Here is a 21415-nt window from a genome sequence, read left to right as displayed (position 1 = left end):
ATTGATGGCTCAACTTGGTATGAGTGGCTTTGCTGAAACAGACTATAGAAAATTAAGCCTACAAATGCTTGTTGGGCAGCATCAGTGCTGAGCTCAGTCAGGGTACACAGGTTCATGCCTTCTCCTGTCTTCGTCCATCTAGAGCCACCTAAAATAGCACTCGGTAAAGGAAGCCCCAAGGCCTCCAGTATACTTAGTCACTCATGTTGTTGAGTGATATTGCTGTGTGCCTGGGTAAAGCACTCACTAACTCCTCTGAATAAAGTAAGAACTGATTCCCTCTGGTGTACAGGAGACCTCTTGAGGAATCTGAACTATGATCCTCACCATTTTTCAATCCAAATGGAAGTCTTAGCCTGAAACGTCGACTGTCCATTTCCCTCCATAGGTACAGCCTGACCCGCTGACTTCCTTCAGATTGTTGTTTGATGCTCCAGACTCCAGAATCTTTGCTGTCTAGTGTCTGCACGTGTGACATGTGAAATCACACATTCCCTTTGGGAAGTGAGGTGTAATAGCACTGGGGAGGCAACAACAAAAGAATATATAAAATAATGTAAAAACCAGCAAAGACATTGGTACCACCAGAGAACAAAACAAAAAAGGGGGAAAGTGAATGAAGTAAGTATGTTTTCATGGCCTGCCCTCACAGTACTGTAATAAATGCTTCACCTCAAAGGGGTAGCAGGGTGGAGCTACGTCTCTACCAACGGAAGTGTAAGGTGCTCCTTCTCTCTGCTAGCCTGCAGGTCAGTCTTGGGTGTGTAGCACCTGCTTGGCCCCCCAATCATGGTCATGTGAAGCCATTGGAGTTGGTGGTGGATGGTCATACGAGGGGTGATTGATAAGTTTGTGGCCTAAGGTAGAAGGAGTCAATTTTAGAAAGCCTAGCACATTTATTTTTCAACATAGTCCCCTCCTACATTTACACACTTAGTCCAGAGGTCATGAGAATGCGGATCTTGGACCCCCAGAAAGTGTCCACAGCATGGGTGATTGATAAGTTTGAGTCCTAAGGTAGAAGGAGATGAGTTATACAGCTGTTGTTACATGCACATGCAGCTCAACTCTTTGAGTGATTATGTAGGAAGTTTGAAATTAATAACTCATCTCCTCCCCTAGGCCACAAACTTTTCAATCACCCCGATGAGTTATTAACTTCAAACTTTCTGCATAATCACTCAAAGAGTTGAACTGCACGTGCATGTAACGAGAGCTGTATAACTCATCTCCATCTACCTTAGGCCACAAACTTATCAATCGCCCCTCATATGAGCAGCTGGTGCAGATCACAAGTCCTGGTTATGAGACTGCTGATGCCAGGCAGACAATCTCTGAAGATTATTGCTAATGGCTGGGGTCACCCGTCTTGTAAAACCTTTGCCGAGAAGACTTACTTAATTACTACCCATTACTCTGCTGGGATTTAGGGCAGCGATGAAGATTCTCCATCTCTGGCAGTGTCCAGGGCTTCCTTCATCATGTCAGTAGCTTCCTCTTGGTTTTGCTACCGTCAGTCATGCAAGTCTCGGGTGGAGGCTCAAGAATACCATCACACTCAGATGTAGAAGGATTCTTTGTTGCTGTTTCCATAACAATTTTGTTTTACCAGTTTGGGTTGATAGCTCTTGAGCTGAAACCTTCAAACCTAGAGGATCAATGGACCACTTTTAGTCTGTCCTCTACCCTTTGAAATGTTTGGCATGGGTGACCCTACCAGGAGACAAAGCATAAAGCCCAGACTCCAGCCAACATAGCTCTCTGGGTCATTGAGGCAGACAGGCCTCCAATGACAAGACTGTGGTTCTCTTGGAGGACTGCCCAGAGAAGGCAATGGTAAGCCAATTCTGCAGAAAAATTTGCCAAGACCAATTATGCTTATGGGAAGACCATGATTGCCAATGTCATACAACACATCACATGATGATGATGAAGATGGTGGCACCTCAAAAGTGATATCTAATGAACAGTCTTCATCCTTTGTTTTATTTTATATTACAATACTTAGTTATGGGATGTGGGCATTGCTGCATATATTGCCCATCCTTAGTTCCAAAAGGTGGTGAGCTGCATCTTAAAATATTGTGGTTATTGTGCTCTTCCTACAATGCTGCTGGGAATGGAGCTCCAGGCTCTGAACCAGCAATAAAGGAAGGGCAAAGAATGAAGGGTAGTATGTGACTAGAACAAAGGCTCACAAGTTCCCTTGCAGCTGCTGCCCTTTCCTCCTACATGGCAGAGGTCCTGGATTTGGGAAGTGCTGTCGAAGAACCTTTGGTTGCTGGAGTTCATATTGAAATGGCACACTCTCTGCAGCCATAATCAATTGAAATGTTTGCCGGTTGAGGTAGGCACTTCCACTACTTCTAGTTACTCCCATCACAAACTATGGGATGATTCCACTGAGAGCCCTGTCTATCTATTCATTCTGCAGTAGAAGGCATCAGACAGGATATAATCCTGCCTTGAGCAAAGTTGCAGACTTCTAGAAAAAGTTTTACAACTCATCCAGCCCCTTGGCTTTAATTAACTTCAGGGAGGTGTTTTTTTTAAAATATTCTATGAAAATTGCAATAATCCTGAGAAACCTGTTGTTTGCCAAGAAAAGGGAACTTGGGTCATGAATTGCAGATCACTGACCGTCTGATCGCAACTGGCATTTGCTGAACTGTGGCCCACGGGTTGTTCAATAATTCCTGAAGTACTTGGATGAAACAAAGCCACTAGCAAACACACAACTAAAAGCCAGAACCGATGCACAAATAATTTGAGTTATTTTAATCTTATTTGTATTTAGCAATACAGTACGGAGCAGGTGCTTCCACCTTTCAAGCTATGCCGCTCCAGCAACCCCCAACAACCCCAACCTAATCACAGGACAATTTACAATGACCAATTAACCTACCCGAAACTGGAGCATTCAGGGAAAACCCACGCATTCCATGGGGAGGACGTACAGAGACACCTTACAGTTGGTACCGGAATTGAACACCCCAAGTTGTAATAATGTTGCACTAACTTCTATGCTTTGAATTGTGTCCAGCAACTACTTGGGCAGCAGTTTAACTTGATTTACCACATTGAGCTGCAAACACTGATTAATACTTGGGAATAATCTGGGACATAACGGATGCAAAGTTTACATTTTCTCTTACTAACTTGTCTAGAACTAAGGCTTATGGTCTCTGAATAAAGGATTAGCCATTCTGGACCAAAATGAAGAGGCTTCTGACCTGACTGAGGCCTGGTTAAAGGGTCTCAGACAGTTCTTTATCCTCCATAGATACTGTTTGACTTGCTGAGTTATTTCCAGCATTTTGTGTGTTGCTCCAGATTTCGAGTGTCTGAATTAAAGAGAAATTTCTTCACACAGAGAATAATGAATCTCTGGTATCCTGTCTCTATCCAAAAGTGTTGTAGAGCTAAAGTTATTGAGTATATTGAAGTCGGAGAATAGTAGGTGCTTAAATATTTAGGAAATCAGAGACCCAAGAGATCAAAAGGCTAGCTCCTGCTTCCAAAGCTCTTATTTCTTATTGAATCATGCCATTTTCTGTCAAGATCCAGGAATTTCACTCAAGTGAATAGGAATTCCATCGATTCGAATCTTGTCTGTATGAACCCCATAGGACGATCGAGTAGAAGTGGGGGTGGGTGTTAATCTTTTCTAATTCTGGATGCTTTAAATTTTGGGAATGTTTTATTTAATCAGAATATAGGCAGAATGCTGTCAACACCCTAATTAAATTCAGTGGTGTGGGATGAGTAGGTTGTTTTAATCTACAAACTGCAGTGTAAACAAGTTCATAACATATTCAATTGTGTGCCTAACAGACAATTCCTTCTGAACACTGCTGACAGTTCTCTGGATCTATAAAGCTTTAAGAAGTATTTAATTAGCTCGGAGAGCTGGGGAATATTCAATGGAGTTGGTCAGACTTGTTAACTCCCTTGTTCCTAGTTCTTGTAATTGTGATGTAGTTTAACAAATTCATTGTTAACCAGAGATCTTTGAGATTGCAAGCCATTTATTATTTTCTCATTTTGAGGAATAGGTAAAAATTTTACTCATTACATTAAATACTTTAATTTGTATGAATTATGGTATGTTCTATCATTGCATTTTAACTATGTGCTTGCTCTTCTGTTGTTCCTTTAAGTTCATTGTGCTGCCAGAGTCTAAAGTTGGGTCATAATATTCAGGCACTTCCCTGGAGACTTGAGGTTTGTGGCTATTGATCCAACAGCTAAAGAAATTTTCACAGAGACTTTCCACTCATTGTCCTTCCAACTGCCCTTAAGTCCATGGAGAAAATAGAAGAAAACAGAAGCAAATCAAAAATCCAGGCATTAAAGAGCAAAACAGAATGAGAAGTCAGTGGGAAGGAATTTAGATTCCAAACTTGTAGAATCATAAGCTGTGAAATTCATTGGTCTTTTGTGAGGAACGAATAATTAGAATTCACTTCGGTTCTGCTGTAGAAACCTTTTCCAGTTCAGTGTTATCAATCATAGCCAGCCGTGCTGAAGCATCTTGAGTGAGGCAACTCACGCTGCCCCACATCCTCTTGCAAGATAGTGTAACCTGTGGATGTAACAATAGTACCCCCTTGTGACTTGAACCAGATATTCATGTCATTTCTTTGCACATCCCAAAGGTTGATTGCAAAAATACAGGGTAAGGTGAAGCCTAATTATGAATCAATAGGATGATTTATTTCACTGTAATTGCAAAAAGGTAACACCTCTCATCAAGATATCCCAAGGCACTCTACTGCCAATGAATACTTTGCAAGTGTGGTCACTGCCTTAATGTGGGAAATGCAGCAGTCAATGTATGCACAGGAAGCTCTCACCAACAGCAACAGAATAATCAATTTTAATCATGATGTTTAGCAGTAAACATCACAACTTAAAGAGCAGGGAAGCTGTCCCTGGCAGTTACGTTCGTTTATTTCATTTTATTTAGAGATACAGCACGGAATAAACATTCCAGCCCTTCGAGCCGCACCACCCAGCAACCCTCAACAACCCCGATTTCACCGTAATCTAATCACAGGGCTACTTACAATGACCAGTTAACCTATCCAGTACATCTTCGGACTGTGGGAGGAAACCAGAGGACCCAGGGAAACCCATGGGGAGGACGCACAGACAGTCCTTACAGAGGGTACTGGAAAGGAACTCTGAATTCTAGTGATGCAAGCTGTAATAGCATCATGCTAACCACGACACTGGTTATGACTACCCTGCTCTTTAAATAATAATGACTGGAGGGCAGGTAGTGACTCTGGGCTGTTTACCATCTCATCCATACATTGACTCCTGAAAGAGGACAACACTCTCGCACGAGAGTATTTCGTCTCTAGATTTTATGTTTACCTCTCTAGAGAGGGACCATATTTCATCACTTTCTGACTCGAGACAGTCAGGACACCCAGTGAGTCCCAGGTGCCAATACACATATCAGAATCAGGCTTGTTTCTAATGACATATGTCATGAAATTTGAGGGAGCTGTACGGTGTAATGCATAAAAGAATTACTATAAGTTACAAAAAGAAATACAGAAAATAAATTAAGTAGTGCAAAGAGAGAGCAAAAAAAGGAAGGTAATCTTCATGAGTTCATAGACCCTTCAGAAATCTAATGGTGAAGCAGTAGAGGCTGTTCCTAAGACATTGAGTGTGTGTCTTCAGTTTCCTGTAACTCCTCCTTGATGGTATCAATAGGAAGAGTACATGTCCTGGATGGTGAGGGTCCTTATTGATGGATGCCACCTTCTAATGGCACAACCATTGAATATGTCCTCTATGGTGGGGGAGGCTTGTGCCTGTGGTGGGGCTGGCTGAGATTACAACCCTCTGAAGCTTCTTTTGATCCTTTGCATTGGCGCCTGCATACCAAATGGTGATACACTCAGTCTGAATGCTCTATGAGGTACATGTATAGAAATTTGCAAGTGTTTTTGTTAACATTCAAATCTCCTAATGAAATATAGCCACTGGGCTGCCTTCATTGTAATTGCATCAGTATACTGGGCTCAGGGCAGATCTCTCGTCTTCAGAGAGTCAACGGTAGCAATTGCAATTGGATTTGATCGAACAGGTTATCTTTACACAATGTAAGAAGTGTTTTCCTGCTTAAATGGGTCACCGGGTTGGGCTTTAGCACGGAGGCATCTGCTGGTACTTACTCTTTTCCAGACATTTTTTTAGAAGTGTATATTACACAAACTCTCCAGGATCTATTTTCCAGGATTTCTGCCTTAATAATTTTCTCTTTCCATCGAAACCTTCATTCCACCAAAAACCCTGTCCATCTTCTCTCTCTCTCTCTCTCTCTCACACACACACACACACACACACACACACACACACACACACACACACACACACACACACACACACACACACACACACACACACACACACACACACACACACACACACACACACACACACACACACACACACACACACACACACACACACACACACACACACACCTTTCCAGCATGACAGATGCAAGGTTTTTTAACCACAGCCAAGGATGGCTCATGAATTGCCAACAGTCAGTGGGGAAGCATCACTGTTTGTTGATTAGCATCACAGCAAATTTATTGTCTCATAACCTGTCAATGCAGTTTGTGTGTTACCTTTATAACTGAAATGTTAATGAACAATGGTGTATCCAGAGGACAACAACCCCACATTAAAACCTTATTTCATCAGTCCACTTCACAGACCCTGTACACTTTCTCCCTCATTTGTCTCACAATCTGTTCAAGTTCCTACCACAGATCCCTCACACCCCCTGGCCTCTCACATTCTCGCTCAGATGCGTCACCTACTTTACTCAGCTCCTTAACAGCCTGTGTCAGATCTCTCACCACCACCACCCAGAGCCCAGTCGATGGCAAGTGACTTGAAGCCAGCCAGAACCCTGACTCCCCACTGATCTCTGCTGATCCCTGATGCTATCAGTGGTTGCTTGTGATGCCTCCCATAGTTCAATAGCCTCCTGGTGCTGCAGAGAAGGCAGTGCAAAGGGAGAACTGGCAAACAGCGACTGATGTCAGTGATGCGTGCCACAGGCTGGTGGGTAGTGAGTGGGTGCATATTCAGAGGGAGTTGAGGGAGGGTGTGAAGCAGTTGGTTAAAGACCCCCTGAGGAGAAGCGAGGCTGACCTGGCCCCTGTCTATTGCCCTGAGTGAATGAATGAGTGAGTAATTAATTCTGGGGAAGGAGAGTTGATGGGAATGCGAGGAGAATAAAGTGAGATTAGTGATTAGAAAGGAACAACAAATTGCTGGAGGAGTTCAGAGGCTTCTTGGGCGTGAGGGGTGTGAATGGTAGGAACCCTACATCTAGACAGCTGACCTGCTGAGCTCCTCCAGCAGATTATTTGTTGTTCCAGATTCCAGCATCTGCATTCTCTTGTGTCTCCTTAGTGTAAAACATTGGCTTCTCTGATAGGTTTGCAGGGTTCGCTGGGCAGAAGGTTCCATGCTGTAATATTCTCTACCCTCTACCCCCAACCCGCCCTTCCCATAGACGTTGCTAACCTCCAAAACCCATCCCTTTATGAAATATTGTTGCAGTGTCCTCAGCTTTTTGGTGATATTATTTGTTATGCATCGTTGGTATCAGTCATTTAATACAAGGCACAGCGTGATTCATGCACTGGTATGCCGGAGGCTTGATGAGGTTGTAATATGTGAAGAAGATGGCGAGATCAGCATGCCCCCCCCCCCCCCCCCCCACACACACAAATCTGCTCCTTTAACACAGTAGCGCTGCGGCAGCGAAATACTGATCAAAGGCTCCACACACACAGGGGTGGGCCCGTCGCTCGGCACTGCATCTGATGAGCTTAACAGCACGTTCATTGGGGAGCTGCTGCAGCGTTTCACAAACACACGTTCCTGATTGGATTGCTTTTTATATCGGCTGATGCTGGTGAAAATTTAATGAGAGGAAAGCATGGGACGTCTGCTCTTTACTGTTTATTTGTCTTAGTCCGGCCAACTTCAGACACTCTCAGACTCAATCACTTTCTATTTTTGTTGCAGTCTGCATAGTTTTGTGCCCGTTCGTTTAGTGTATTGTTAACTCGTTCTGTCTTTTTACCATTTACTCTCCCTCTTCCACCCACACTGTTTTCTTTGCCCACTTTTTACCTCTTAATTCTCCTTTTATTCAGTCAGCTTTCTCCTCTCTCTGCTCATTGTCATCGTTGCCTCTCTGTGGCACTCTCTCCCCCTTCTCACTCAATTTGCAATTCACTGCGTACACTTCCCTCACTCTACCCCTCCGTTCACAGCACAATGCTGAACAATAATGACAGTGAACACCTCATTCCGCAGAGGTACAATGTAGATCTAGCATCAAAGCACAGTTTCGTAAAATCTGCTGGCAGTCATTTTCAAGACTTGGGTGGGGGGGAAACAGGGGTTCCCAAACTGTAGTCCATGGACACCTCAGTTAAAGGTAGGGTTCCATGGCATTAAAAAGGGTTGGGAGTTCCTGGGGAAGGTTAGAATTATGGGGCAATGTCTCAGAATAAGACAGACACTTAAAGCTGAGTAAAAGAGCAATTTCCTTGCTCAGCAGTTTGTTATTCGGTGTAATTCCCTACCAGAGAGCTGCTGGACGGTGGGTTGTTTATCCTAACCTTGGCAAGGACCAGAGTCCTGCTGAAGGGTCTCGGCCCAAAACATCGACTATACACTTCTCCATAGATGCTGCCTGGCCTGCTGAGTTCCTCCAGCATTGTGTGTGTGTGTTGCAAGGACACGTACCGTTTCACATTATGAGTTGATTATCTGAAAATAAAAACAGAATAGTGGAAAGATTCAGCAGGTCAGGCAGCAAACCAAGTTATCTTTCAAGTCTGATTTTCCCAAGAGCAGGGATATAGAGAAAACTAATTAATGTGAAGCTGCAGGGAGAGTGGTGGTGGTGGAGAGAATAAAGGGAATGTCTCTGATAGGATGAAGTCAGGGTTGCTGTGGAGATGAGCAGTAACTGGTTACAACTGCTGTAACTACTTCTCCACTGCCTCCCCGATTAGCTAGTGCTGACAGTGGCACTCACATCTTTGGAATGAAATTGTTTAAAACTGTTTCAAGCTGCCTACTCTCGTCCAAAATGTGACCGAGAGTTTGTTCAATCTCTATCCTTGTTCAGTTTGTTTCTGCTTTGCACACAGTGCACAGGTCACATTAGGTAGACAGGGTACTGGGAGAGTGGAGGGAAATAATAGCTGCCCAAGGGGTAGAACTAAGTATTGTCGTGCTGGATATCCCGGGGGAGGAGAAAATGTGGGGCTTTGTTCTTAGTGCCCTAGACAGAGCAGGGCGTTTCTCTGTGCTCTGGGAAGGGAAGATACTATGTGGCCTCAGCATGCAGGGGTATTGGGTGTTTGGACCAATAAAGGGCTATGGAGACTCTCCTCTCTGCTGTGTACTGGGTCATAGTGTGCGAGGTACCATAGGCAAGGTCGTGTACTGGGTACCCCAGGTTGGTGAATGGGGTGTGGAGATACAGCACCATGCTGGGTGCTCTTTTGGGGGGTATTGAGGGGTCCCTGGGCGGGATGCAGAACCTCATCTCTAAGAACTGAACTAGTTCCCTGGGAATGAAGATAGGATGATTTTGGAGATTTATTCCTGGAGAAAAGTATTTTCTCTCCTATTTCTTACATTTTCTTATGACAGAGTAGGAGGCCAGTTGGCCTATCAAGGCTATACCAGCCATTAGAGCATTTCATCAATCCATTCCACCACCCTTTCTCTTGCTCATTAGCACCCCCTGATGTTCCTACCACCCACTCACTTTAAGAGCAATTTTACAGTAGCCAAGCTAACCTGCCCAATGGCACATCTTTAGGATGTTGAGGAAATAGAGTAAAGAGAACATAGAACAGTACAGCACAGGAAGAAGCCCTTGTACTGAACCAGCTAGAAAGCAATTTTTTTAAACCCCAAAAACTAATCCTTCCTACCTACACCATATCCATATCCCTCCATCTTCCTCATAATTATGTTGTATTCAAACATCTCTTAAAAGCTTCTAGTGCATTTGCCTCTACCACTACACCAGGCATCCACCACTCTCTGAGTAAAATCTCCCCTTTGAACCTACCCCCTCCCATCTTCAATGCAGGGCCTCTGGAATTAGACTTTTCCACCCTGGGAAACAAGCTATTCCCTGTCAGATGAACCTTTCAACTGCCTTCTCCTAAGGATACAATCAATTATCCACAATGTGCTGGAGGAGCTCAGCAGGTCAGGTAGTATCGATGGATGGCAACAAGCAGTCAACATTTCTGGCTGAGACCCTTCTGATGATTCCCATCCATAGATGCTGCCTGGCTGCTGAGCTCCTCCAACACATTGTGTGTGTTGCTTTGGATTTCCAGCATCTGCAGTACCTCTTATGTCGACAGTGGATTAGTTGAAAGGATGTGAGCTGTGCAGGTTGGGTGAGTGTTTAATTGCCTGTTCCTGGTTGCTCTTGAGAAGGGGGTGATGAGCTGCTGCCTTGAACTGTGGCTGCAGCCACAGTGCTGTTCTGGAGAGAATGCCAGGATTTTGACCCAGAAATGGTGAAGGAGCAGTGATATAGTTCCACATCAGGATGGCGAGTGGCTTGGAGGGCAACTTTCAGGGTGTTTGTTCTGCCCTTGTAGAGGTTCTGAGTTTAGAATGTGCTGTCTAAGGAGTCTCGGCAAGTTGCTGCAGTGTGTCTAGTAGATGGTACTGACTACCTCTACTCTGCTTTGGTGGCGGAGTGAGTGAGTGGATGTGGATGCAAAATTGGACCCCAATATCTCCCAGCTAAACCCTCAACTTACTCTTCAGGAGACTATAGTCAGTGAGGATTGGAAATTAAATCTCCTCACTGACAATCAACACAGACGCATGTCAAGGATGAATGCTTAGCCCACTGCTCCTGTCTCTCTTGCTTCATAACTGTGTGGCTGTGCACCCCTCAAATGGCATCTGTAAGTTTGCAGAAAACATCACTATTGTTGGTAAAGCATGAAATGGTGACAAGGAGGTGTACAGGAGTAAAATAGATTGGCTGGTAAAGTAGTGTCTTGTTCCATTTTTTGCATTATTTATTTATTTGTAATTTATAGTAACTTTTATGTCTTTACAATGTACTGTTGCCACAGAATGACAAATTTCATGTCATATAAGTCACTGATAGTAATACTGATTCTGGATGGAGAGCCTATCAAGTGCACTGCAATGTCCCATATAATGTCAAGCATTTATTTCCCACCCTAAAACTCCTTGCATGATGTTAGTGAGTTCCCTCTTTGAACCACTAGTGAAGATTTTCCACAGTTCTGAGGAGAGAGAATTCCAGGATTTAGACCTAGTGACACTACACTACATATTGAGCCAGTAATATTACTGGCACTTGAGCCAGTAATAATTCTGTATGCCATTACATTGCAACATACACTGTAATGTGCATCACCACTGCACAACTTGCCAGATAGATTGTTGGATCCACAATACAGATGACTGAAAGGTGAAAGTTAATTTTATTATCAAAGTGCATTTCTATCACCATATACAACCCTGAGGTTCATTTTCTTGTGGGCACGTTCAATAAGAATAGTAACTATAACCCATTCAGTGAAAGATCAACCAGAGTGCAGAAGTCAATGAAACTGTGCAAATGCAGATTTAAATAAAAAACAATAAGTAACAAGATCATGGGATAATGAAACACAGAGTCCTTAAAGTGAAATCATTATTGTGGGTACATTTCAATGGTTGGGCAAGTGAGTGTAATTATCCCCTTTTATTCAAGAGCCTGATGTTTGAGAGGTATTAACTGTTCTTGAACCTGGTGGTGTGAGTCCTGAGGCTCCTGTACCTTCTCCCTGATGGTAGCAGCTAGTAAAGAGCATGGCCTGGCCGGTGGCGATCTCTGATGAAGGATGGTGCTTTCCTGTGACTGCACTCAGGGGCTCAGTGATTGGGAGGGCCTTATCTGTGATGTACATCTGTGATGTAAATCCACTACTTTTTGTAGGGTTTTCCATTCGAAGGATGCAGCCAGTCAGTATACTCTCCACTACGTATCTATAGACCTTTATCAAAGTTTTAAATGTCATGCCAAATCTCTGCAGATCCTAAGGAAGTAGAGGCGCTGCCATACTTTCTTTGCAATTTGAATTAATAGCACTAATTATGCATGTTATTACAAATACTCTCAGAATCCAGGGCCAATCCCACTCACTCCTCATCATGGCCCCCTCCCCACCAGCCTTCTCTGCTCCTAATGATGTGAAAATGGTGGTATTGTTGAAGAGTTATCTGTTGTCATTGTAGGGAATCTTGCAATGTTTGCATAACAGTTGTGTATGTTCCTATAAAATATTAATAAAGATGTTGCTTCATAAATTATTATGCATTCAGATAAAGAAATTATGAAATACTAAGTTTCCAGTTAACTGATAAAAGAAACACAGAGGTAAAAAGAAAGAATAAGACCAGTGTATTCCTGTAAATTTATTAATTCTTCCTCGATGTGTTGGAAACTGAACTTCTCTGATTAATTTGAACTGATCAACTTGCTCGACTACCATTAGACGGCAGTCAAGAGCTAATGTGGAATTAGAGTCAAATTTAGCCACCTTCTTATTCTGGCTTCTTTTCCCTTCCGTTCCAGGCCTGAGGAAGGGTCTCAGCCTGATTGTTGACTGTTTATCCCTTTCCATAGATGCTGCCTGACCTACTGAGTTCCTCTAGCATTTTGTGTTTGTGTTAACCATGAGCTTTTCTGTTGGAGAAAACTCAAGAGTCAACACTGCCTGGGGACACAGGTAGAACCTGAGTAAAATTCTGAATGGCATTTGATATCCAAGAAATCATAGCGTTGGAGATGTCAGAACATTCAGAAAGGTGGAGCATAAGTTGTCTGTTGTGAGTGGGCTGTTTTTGGAGGAATCGCCTCTACTTCACAGCAGTGAGAGTGATGAGCTTCACCCAGTGCTCGTTTGGTGGGCCTGACTTTGGCAGTTAGGGACGTTCAGTGTGAGTTGGTTCATGTGCCTTTAAACCTTGCCTGCAATCCTATGACAGGCTGGGAGCCGGCTGGTCGGTGCACACTAACAAAACCGAGCAGCAGCGGAAGAATGAGGAGCTGACCGAGGAGGAGAAGGAAATCATCAACAGAGTGATCGCCCGGGCAGAGAAGATGGAGGAGATGGAGCAAGAGCGAATCGGGTGAGTCCAGGCAATGGTGGGGGTAGCTGCTGGGAGGGAGCAGATGTTGTGGCACAGAAGTTGCTGGACGGTGCATCACCGCATGTTGTATTCAATTCCTGATAGTGATGGACACCTAAACAAGCAAAACTGGGTACTGACACATGGAGGTATTTTGAGATAACAGGCCCCTTCAGTCCAACAAGCTCACACCACACAGTGACACCCATATGACCAATTAACCTACTAACCTGAGTGTCTTTTGGAATATGAGTGGAAACCAGAGCACCTGGAGGAAACCCATGTGATCACAGGAAGGACGTACAAACTCCTTACAGACAACAGCAGGAATTGAACTCAGATCTCTGGCACTGTAAAGCATTATGGGGCTGAATGGCCTTTCCTCATACCATAAGGTTACACACACACAGCAAGCTTGTCACAGAGAATTTGCAGTTAACCCTTCGGGCTGAGTGACCTTGTTGGATTTCGGAATGTTCTTCAAGAAGGGAGCAACATTGTCACTGTATGGCAAGCTGCTCTCAAAGGCGCACGTCCAACGAAATATCTTCAGTTTACAGTAGTTAGTAATGCAATCATTAAAATGTGGCACATTGTATCTGTACAAGATTATTACTGCAGTTTCTGGGGTTTTATTGTAAAATTCCAGAGTTATTCATTCATTTAATCCCTTCACACTTCCACTAGGAATAAACACAATAGAAGTTATAAATCATAGAGTTATACAACACAGACGCACCACACCCGTACCTGCCATCAAGTACTGATCTATATCATTCCCATTTCCCAGCAGTTGCCTGAAGCCTTTCGTGCTTAGTATTTCAAATACACGAGAGTGTCTGCCTCCATCACCCGCTTGGGCATTGAGTTCCAGATTTTAACTGCCCCGGGTGAAAAAATTCTTCTTGAAATCCCATCATAACGTCCTACCTCTTGCTTTAAGCCTACACTGTCTGGTTGTAGGCAACTCTATTGCAGGGAAAAGTTTCTCACTATTATACATTCTATTTATGCTTACTTATAATTTTACATGCCTGAATCATGTCCTCTTCAGCCTACTCCCTTCAAGGAAAACAAGCCAAGTCTATCTAATCTCTCCTCATAGCTGAATTGCCCCATCCCAGGCAACTTACTAGTGAAACTGTCCTGTGCCCTTTACATGCAGTCACATGCTTCCTGTAGTGTGGCTGCAAGAAATGCATACAGTACTCCATCTGTGGCCTAACCAATGTTTTATCTAATTGTACGATAACCTCCCTATGTACAGTATTCATTTTGTGAATCTCCCTGGTCTTATCTTCTATTATGCTCATGATGTCACGTAACTCATGACATTTTAACCAACATATATACACGTGCTGTAGCTTTCATGGACCAATGGACATGCACATCAACATCTTTCTGTTCCTTAGTATGTCCAGGGGCCTACCATCCATTGTGTTTCTCATAACCTTATTCATCATTATTATCATTATGTGCCATGTCATATAACAAGGGTGATTATGGTCTTCCATCTGTCTTTGCCTATTGTTCTTGTTCTTTTTTCTATCCATGACTATAATTGGTCTTGGCAATTTTTTCTACAGAAGTGGTTTGCCATTGCCTTCTTCTGGGCAGTGTCTTTACAAGACGGGTGACTCTAGCCATTATCAATACTCTTCAGAGATTGTCTGCCTGGCATCAGTGATCATATAACTAGGACTTGTGATATGCACCAGCTGCTTATACAACCATTCATCACCTACTCCCATGGCTTCACATGACCCCGATCGGGGGCTAACCAGGTGCTACTTCCTGCCCAAGGGTAACCTCCAGGCTAGCAGAGGAAAGGAGCACCTTACACCTTCTTTGGTAGAGACGTATCTCCATCCCGCCACCCATCCTACCCTTAGTAGTTCCCTCAAAAAGCATCACATCACACATTTCAGGATTAAATTCCATCTGCCATTGCACTGCCCATGATAACAACTGAGCAATAAGGTTCTGTAACTGAAAATTACTCTCCTCCCTGTGAACATCAGAAGTAATATTCATGTCATCCACAAATGTATTAATCATGGGAGTAGAGGGAGATATTAGATGAATGTTTGACTGAGGTTGGGTCAGGGGATGACTTTAAGTTTTGGGATCACTGGAGCCATTTCTGGGGAAGGTGGAATTTGTACAAGTAGGATGGATTACACCTTAATCAGATTGGGATCAACATCATTGAGGCATGCCCAGGGGATTTTTTTGACACGGGAAGAGCACCACTGTGGGAATATCAGCTAGGAATATTTTGGAACCAGTGACCGTAACTCCATTCATTTTAAAGTGGTTACGGAAAAAAGTAGGAATAGACATGAAATAAACCTCTTAAATTGGGGGAAGCGCAATTTCCTATAAAGGATAATAGGAAGGGTCTTGAAGTATTACTGGCTGTGATTACCCTGCAGCCCCCACTCCCCGAATAAAGTTTGGTTTTCTAATTTACCGATAAACATTGGCCCAAACCATCCAGCAGGACTTTAAAAGGTTGGGGCTGCTCTATCTGATTTAACTTTCTCTTATTTTTGTTTCATCCTCAGGCGACTCATGGATCGCTTGGACAACATGCGAAAGAATGTTCTGGGGGATGGCCTTTCCCGCTGCATCCTGTGCGGGGAACAGCTTGGGCTGCTGGGATCTCACTCTGTGGTGTGTGAGGACTGTAAAAAGGTAACGGACGTGCCTGCGGGATATGGGGTAGCTCAGCAATTTGAATTTGATTGCTTTTGAAGCAGCACTTCAAACAAAAACATTTGCATTCATCTACACTCATGCATCGTTAATCTGCTAAATCATTACTGAGGGAGCCATGCCCCTGCTACATTCCCCTTTGAGAAGCTGCACACCCCTGCGGCTGGTTGTGGCTAGAGGGTAAAGCACGCTCTTTACAGAAGGGATTTTGCCAGCACGTACCACTTCCAAACTAACTGCTTTTAAATTTAACAGGATAAAGTTTACTTTATCATAGGCTTCCTGCCAAATTCAGTTGCTCTTTTAGTACGCTAGATGAGAACTTTAAAAATTGTCTTATCAACATCACTTCACATCATCTGGGTGACCAATTTCCCATCACTTTTAAAAGGAAGTGCAGACATTGAGGATGACTTGTACTGGGGTGGATTTTGTGAAGCAGTAGAATCAACTCTGGCTTCTGAAGTGACAAAGCAGCAGAAATGCTTTGAGGATAATATCCATTACTATGCAGTCAAATTTGGAGACATGCTTCAAGTTGAAGCTTAAGTACTCTCTCTCAGACTGTGTCAGCAGCCATGGGGGTTGCAACATTGATGCAACATTAGAGAAACACTTAGTGCCTTCAACCTTGTTTTAAAATGTGATTACAATTTTAGAGCCAGCAGGAAATTGTTCTTAAGCTTAGTTGTCTGATACCACGGACAATGCATAGGAGAAGAAGTATTCAAGTAAACAAAAAACTCAGCTGCAATTCAGACAGTCTCAGGACTGACTCCAACTGCCAAAAAGGGAAGTATGCAGTTTGCATCCTTGTGTAAATTTTTTTCTCAAAAAAATATGCCACTCCTCTTTGGCGCTATATGGAGAAATTTGTCTTGTGCATTTACTTGAAAAGGATCTCATTTTGGTATTTTTTTCTTCTGGGTCTATTCCTAAGGGCATGAGACAACTGCAACTACAAATAAAACTGCATTCTTGTACGTGACATGGATTCTACTTACATAGTGACTAAGTGACCCATTGAGCCTCTGGGAAAGCAGATGTGTATAAAGTAGCATTCTGATATGGATGGGACTCCTAAGATGATTATTTTCTATCCATGTTAGTTCAGCCCTGTTGCTTCCTGATAGGGAAACAAATAAGCATTTATTTATTTATGCTCTGTTTCAGGGGTGGCCAACCTTTTACATTCCATGCGTCAATTTTTTTCACGCACGAGTTCAGATGCACCGTACAACTCTTGTACCCCCATTCAATTCTTGTAAAATTATGTTAATATAGACATATTTAGCACTTTTACACTTTTACACTTTTAACACTTTATATTAAATCAATATTAAAATATTGATTTAATATAAAAACAAGATAAACATTATCTACCTTAATGAGATTTCTAACAAATATACTTTGTCTTCTTTTGATTTCTTCCTTTTTCTTAATCACATATTCTTTCCGTAACTCAGACCCAAGCACTAGCTTCAGTTTTCCTTCTATTTCAGTCTGATGTTGTGTTTTATAGTGTCTATTAAGATCATGTCTTCTACTATGTGAGAAAGTGTTTTCACAATCAATGCACAACGGTTTTCCTGACGGACCCGTTATAAATAAGCCTATAAATAAGTTTCCCACTGTTCATTGAATTCACGCTTACTATCATTTTCTGCTTTTGCTCATTTACTTTTGTACTGTGATGGGTAACTGAATGTAAAAACAAGACTTAATTTTTGAAAAAGTACAAAACTGCAAATGTTCACAAAGGGCGAACAAAGCACAACTCCATAGTGCACGAGTGTCAATTGTAAACTGACTGGCAAAAACCTGCGACGCATCGCTGGTGCAGACACCTGGCACCTCAGGATCAAACAAGTATCAAACGTGTACTGAACAGTTATGGAACGACTGCAGAACAAAAGTCCTTCTTTCCTACTTTGACTCATTGAACATTTTTTTAAATTAAAAACAGATTAATGTGAAAGAAGATGACATTCGCCAAAAGATGTGCATGAAATAATAAAATCGCTAAAAATGATTGCTAAGTTTTAGATTTATTCTCAGTAAAACCCATTTCTAGCTCTAAGCTACTTGAATTCCTGTTATAGATTCTTTCTCTACAAATTGGTTTTTGGTTAATGCTTTTTGCATGAGTAGGCTTACTTTTTTATTATTATCGCTGGGGTGCAATGCGCCACTTCTGATCATCCAATGTGCCACTTTTGGCACATGCGCCATAGGTTGGCCATCCCTGCTCTGTTTATTGTTTTCCTCTGTGAGCATGCATTATAGTTTTGTATTATAGGTCTTATTCTTTACAGGTGGATCTGTCACATGAAGTGAAACTTCTCTCTGGGCTTCTCCCCTTCACCACATTATCACTCATTTTCAGGGAAGTCCATCCTCCTCTGACTGCTTACCTAAACCGATGCCCCATATTGTAGCTATCTGTGCTAAGGGAAAATGTTTGCTACTGTCAGCCCTTTTATTTTGTCCCCCTTAAGCTCCTGTTAACTTTGTGCACCTCTATAAGCTCTGCCCCTCCCCTCTGCCTTTTCCACTCCAAGGAAAACAAATCCAACCATTTGAGTTCTGCTCATAACTAAGACACTCCATTAAAAGGAACATCTTGGTGAATCCCCTCTGCACCCTCTCCAGAGCAATCCTATACTGTGATGACATGCACTATTCCAGCTTTGCCAATATTTTATGAAAGTTATACTATAATCTCACTCTTCTTATATTCCAGTATCTAGTTAGAACATTAGAAAGGCTTTGACGAGAGTAGGCCATTCAGCCCAGCAAAGCTTGCCAAACTCCTATTCACATAGTATGTTGAAGTAACTATTGAGTTTAGATTTGGAAGTCTCTAAGGTACTACTCTCAACTACACAACTAGGTAGTTTGTTCCATGCGTATACAACTCACTGGGTAAAGAAATGTTGCATGATGTTACTCTGAAATCTCCCTTTAACCAATCTCCACCAATGGCCCCGTGATCTTGTTGATGGATTAGTTTTGAAGTAGTAGCTGGCATCCACCTTACTTATACTCTTAATGATTTTGTACACCTCTATCATGTCTCCTCTCTTTCTAAAACGATTTAATACTTTCAATCTTTCTTCATAGCTCATACCCTGTAGACCTGAAATGAGTCTCGTCACCCTTCTCTGAACTAACTGAACTATCTCCAGTGATTTCACATTCTTCATAAAATATAAAACAGTACTCAAGGTGTGGCCTCACAAGCACATTATAAAGTTTGAGAACATCTCTAGAGTTGACTCCACTGAGAGCATTATCTGGCCCAACATTCTATTAGCCTTCCTAATCGTTTCTGTACCTTGTCTAGATGTTGATAGTGATGAGTCTACCTGGACACCCAAATCCTTCTCATACAGCACACTTTTCTAACTCAAGAACCCCTCCCCCCACCCCATTATATATTTATATCTAATAGTTCTACTTTCTATATGTAATACTTTAAATTTACTTACGTTACATTTCATCTGCCATTAATCTGCTGACATCAGGATCTAACTGGAATGATTCTGCTGCCTAAATGTTATCAGCCTATCCCCCTAATTTTGTGTCACCAAAAAACTTTACTAGCTTATTTGTTATGTGTTTATGCAAATCATTAATGTAAACTAAGAACACAGCAGCCCCAAGACTGATCCCTGCAGAATCCCTCTTTTAACATCTTCTAGGTGTGAAAATGATCCTCTTACCATACTCATTGTTTTCTGTTTTTGAGCTAATTCCACACCCATCTGCACACTTTACCACACATTAATTAAGGCTTGCTTTCCATTATGCCTTCTTTACTACCCAGTCTATCTGTGTTGCCACCTTTGGCTTGGTAAAGCAACGTCCCTCTGTTACTCATTGTTTATGTCCTACACTCATTTGATCTTCCAAAATATATCACTTTGCACTTAAATTCTTTCTTCCAGGTTGGAGCTGAAACTATTCCCATTTCTATTCTGTAAGTGAATTCTGGACTATATACCACTGATTTATTTTTTAAGCCCCTCCTAGATTTGGAACAGTTGCTTCTTATCCATCAGAAGCCTTCAGACTTTTAAACGCCTTTATTAAATTCCTCTGTAACCTTCTCTGTCTGAAGGACAACAATTCAGCTCTGTAACCTCCAGCGTGCTGTTACTCTCGTTTTAACATTAGCAGGCCACTCTCTGCCACTCTGATCAGTGAACTAACTGGGAGCAGCTCCAAATTTCAGTCTTCATTCCAATGGAAAGTTCTTGACCCCCCAAAAAGTCTCTGGATGAATGCACTAGACCCATATCCATGTACCCCATCTTTAAAATTATCTAAACTTTTAGAAAATACTTTCACACAATTACTTAATAAGAATGATATTAGTCTTCCCCCACTTTGTTTCTGTGTGTGGTTATAATATATAACCTTTACCAAAAAAAAGCGTAGGTGGTTAATTAGTGCATCCACTGTCATACCCACTGCATGCACAAATCAGAATCAGGATTAATATCACCCGCATATGTCATTAAATGTTTGTTGTTTTTGTGGCAGCAATGATTTGCAATACATAATAAAACTATGAATTACAGTAAAACATATATATATATATGTGTGTGTGTGTGTGTGTGTGTATATAGTGACTATAAAAAGTATTCAACCCCCCCCCCCCACACCTTGAAGTTTTCTTGTTTTATTGTTTTAGAACATTGAACCACAGTGAATTAATTTGGCTTCTTTCACACTGATCAACAGAAAAAGACTCTTCCCTATCAAAGTGAAAACAGATCTCTACAAAGTGATCTAAATTAATTACAAATATCAAAAAATATTGCATGAGTATTCACTCCCTTTAATATGACACATCAAATCATCACTGTTGCAGCCAATCAGATTTAGAATTCACATATTCAGTTAAATGGAGATCTGTTTTTGGAAATCAGTATGCAGTCAAGGTGTTTCAATTGATTATAGTGAAAATACACCTGTATCTGGAAGGTCCGACTGCTGGTGAGTCCGTATCCTGGCAGAAACTAAGCCATGAAGAGAAAAGAGCGCTTCAAGCAACTCCGCGAAAACCACAAGTCAGGAGATGGACTCAAGAAAATTGTCAAGTCACTGAGTATCCCTGGAGTACAGTTAAGTCAATCAAGAAATGGAAAGAATATGGCACAGCTGTAAATCTGCCTAGAGCAGGCCATCCTCAAAAACTGAGTGACCATACAAGAAGCAGACTATTGAGGGAGGCCATCAAGAGACTTACGACAACTCTGGAGGAGTTACGAGCTTCAGTGGCTGAGATGGAAGAGACTGTGCATACAATTGTTGCCTGGGAGCTTCATAGTTCACAGCTTTATGGGAGACTGGGAAAGAGAAAGCCACTGTTGAAGAAACTCACATGAAATCTCAGCTTTTTGGCCATCAGACATGCTATATTTGGTGTAAGCCA

At 42.2% G+C, this 21415-nt stretch overlaps 1 protein-coding gene across 11 annotated transcripts in view; it reads left to right on the top strand.

Annotated features, from left to right (window-relative positions):
• Positions 1-21415, top strand: part of LOC140738485 (rabphilin-3A-like) — a 267048-nt gene that overhangs the window by 134632 nt on the left and 111001 nt on the right. For all 11 annotated transcript variants that reach the window (XM_073065818.1, XM_073065822.1, XM_073065815.1 and 8 more), the window contains 2 exons: positions 13111-13254; positions 15822-15951. In XM_073065818.1, the coding sequence (XP_072921919.1) occupies positions 13111-13254; positions 15822-15951 (274 nt within the window). The remainder of the gene's footprint in view (positions 1-13110; positions 13255-15821; positions 15952-21415) is intronic.

The sequence above is a fragment of the Hemitrygon akajei genome, chromosome 14, assembly GCF_048418815.1.
Source record: "Hemitrygon akajei chromosome 14, sHemAka1.3, whole genome shotgun sequence".
Lineage (NCBI taxonomy): Eukaryota > Metazoa > Chordata > Chondrichthyes > Myliobatiformes > Dasyatidae > Hemitrygon > Hemitrygon akajei.
This window is presented reverse-complemented; position numbering and strand designations above follow the sequence as displayed.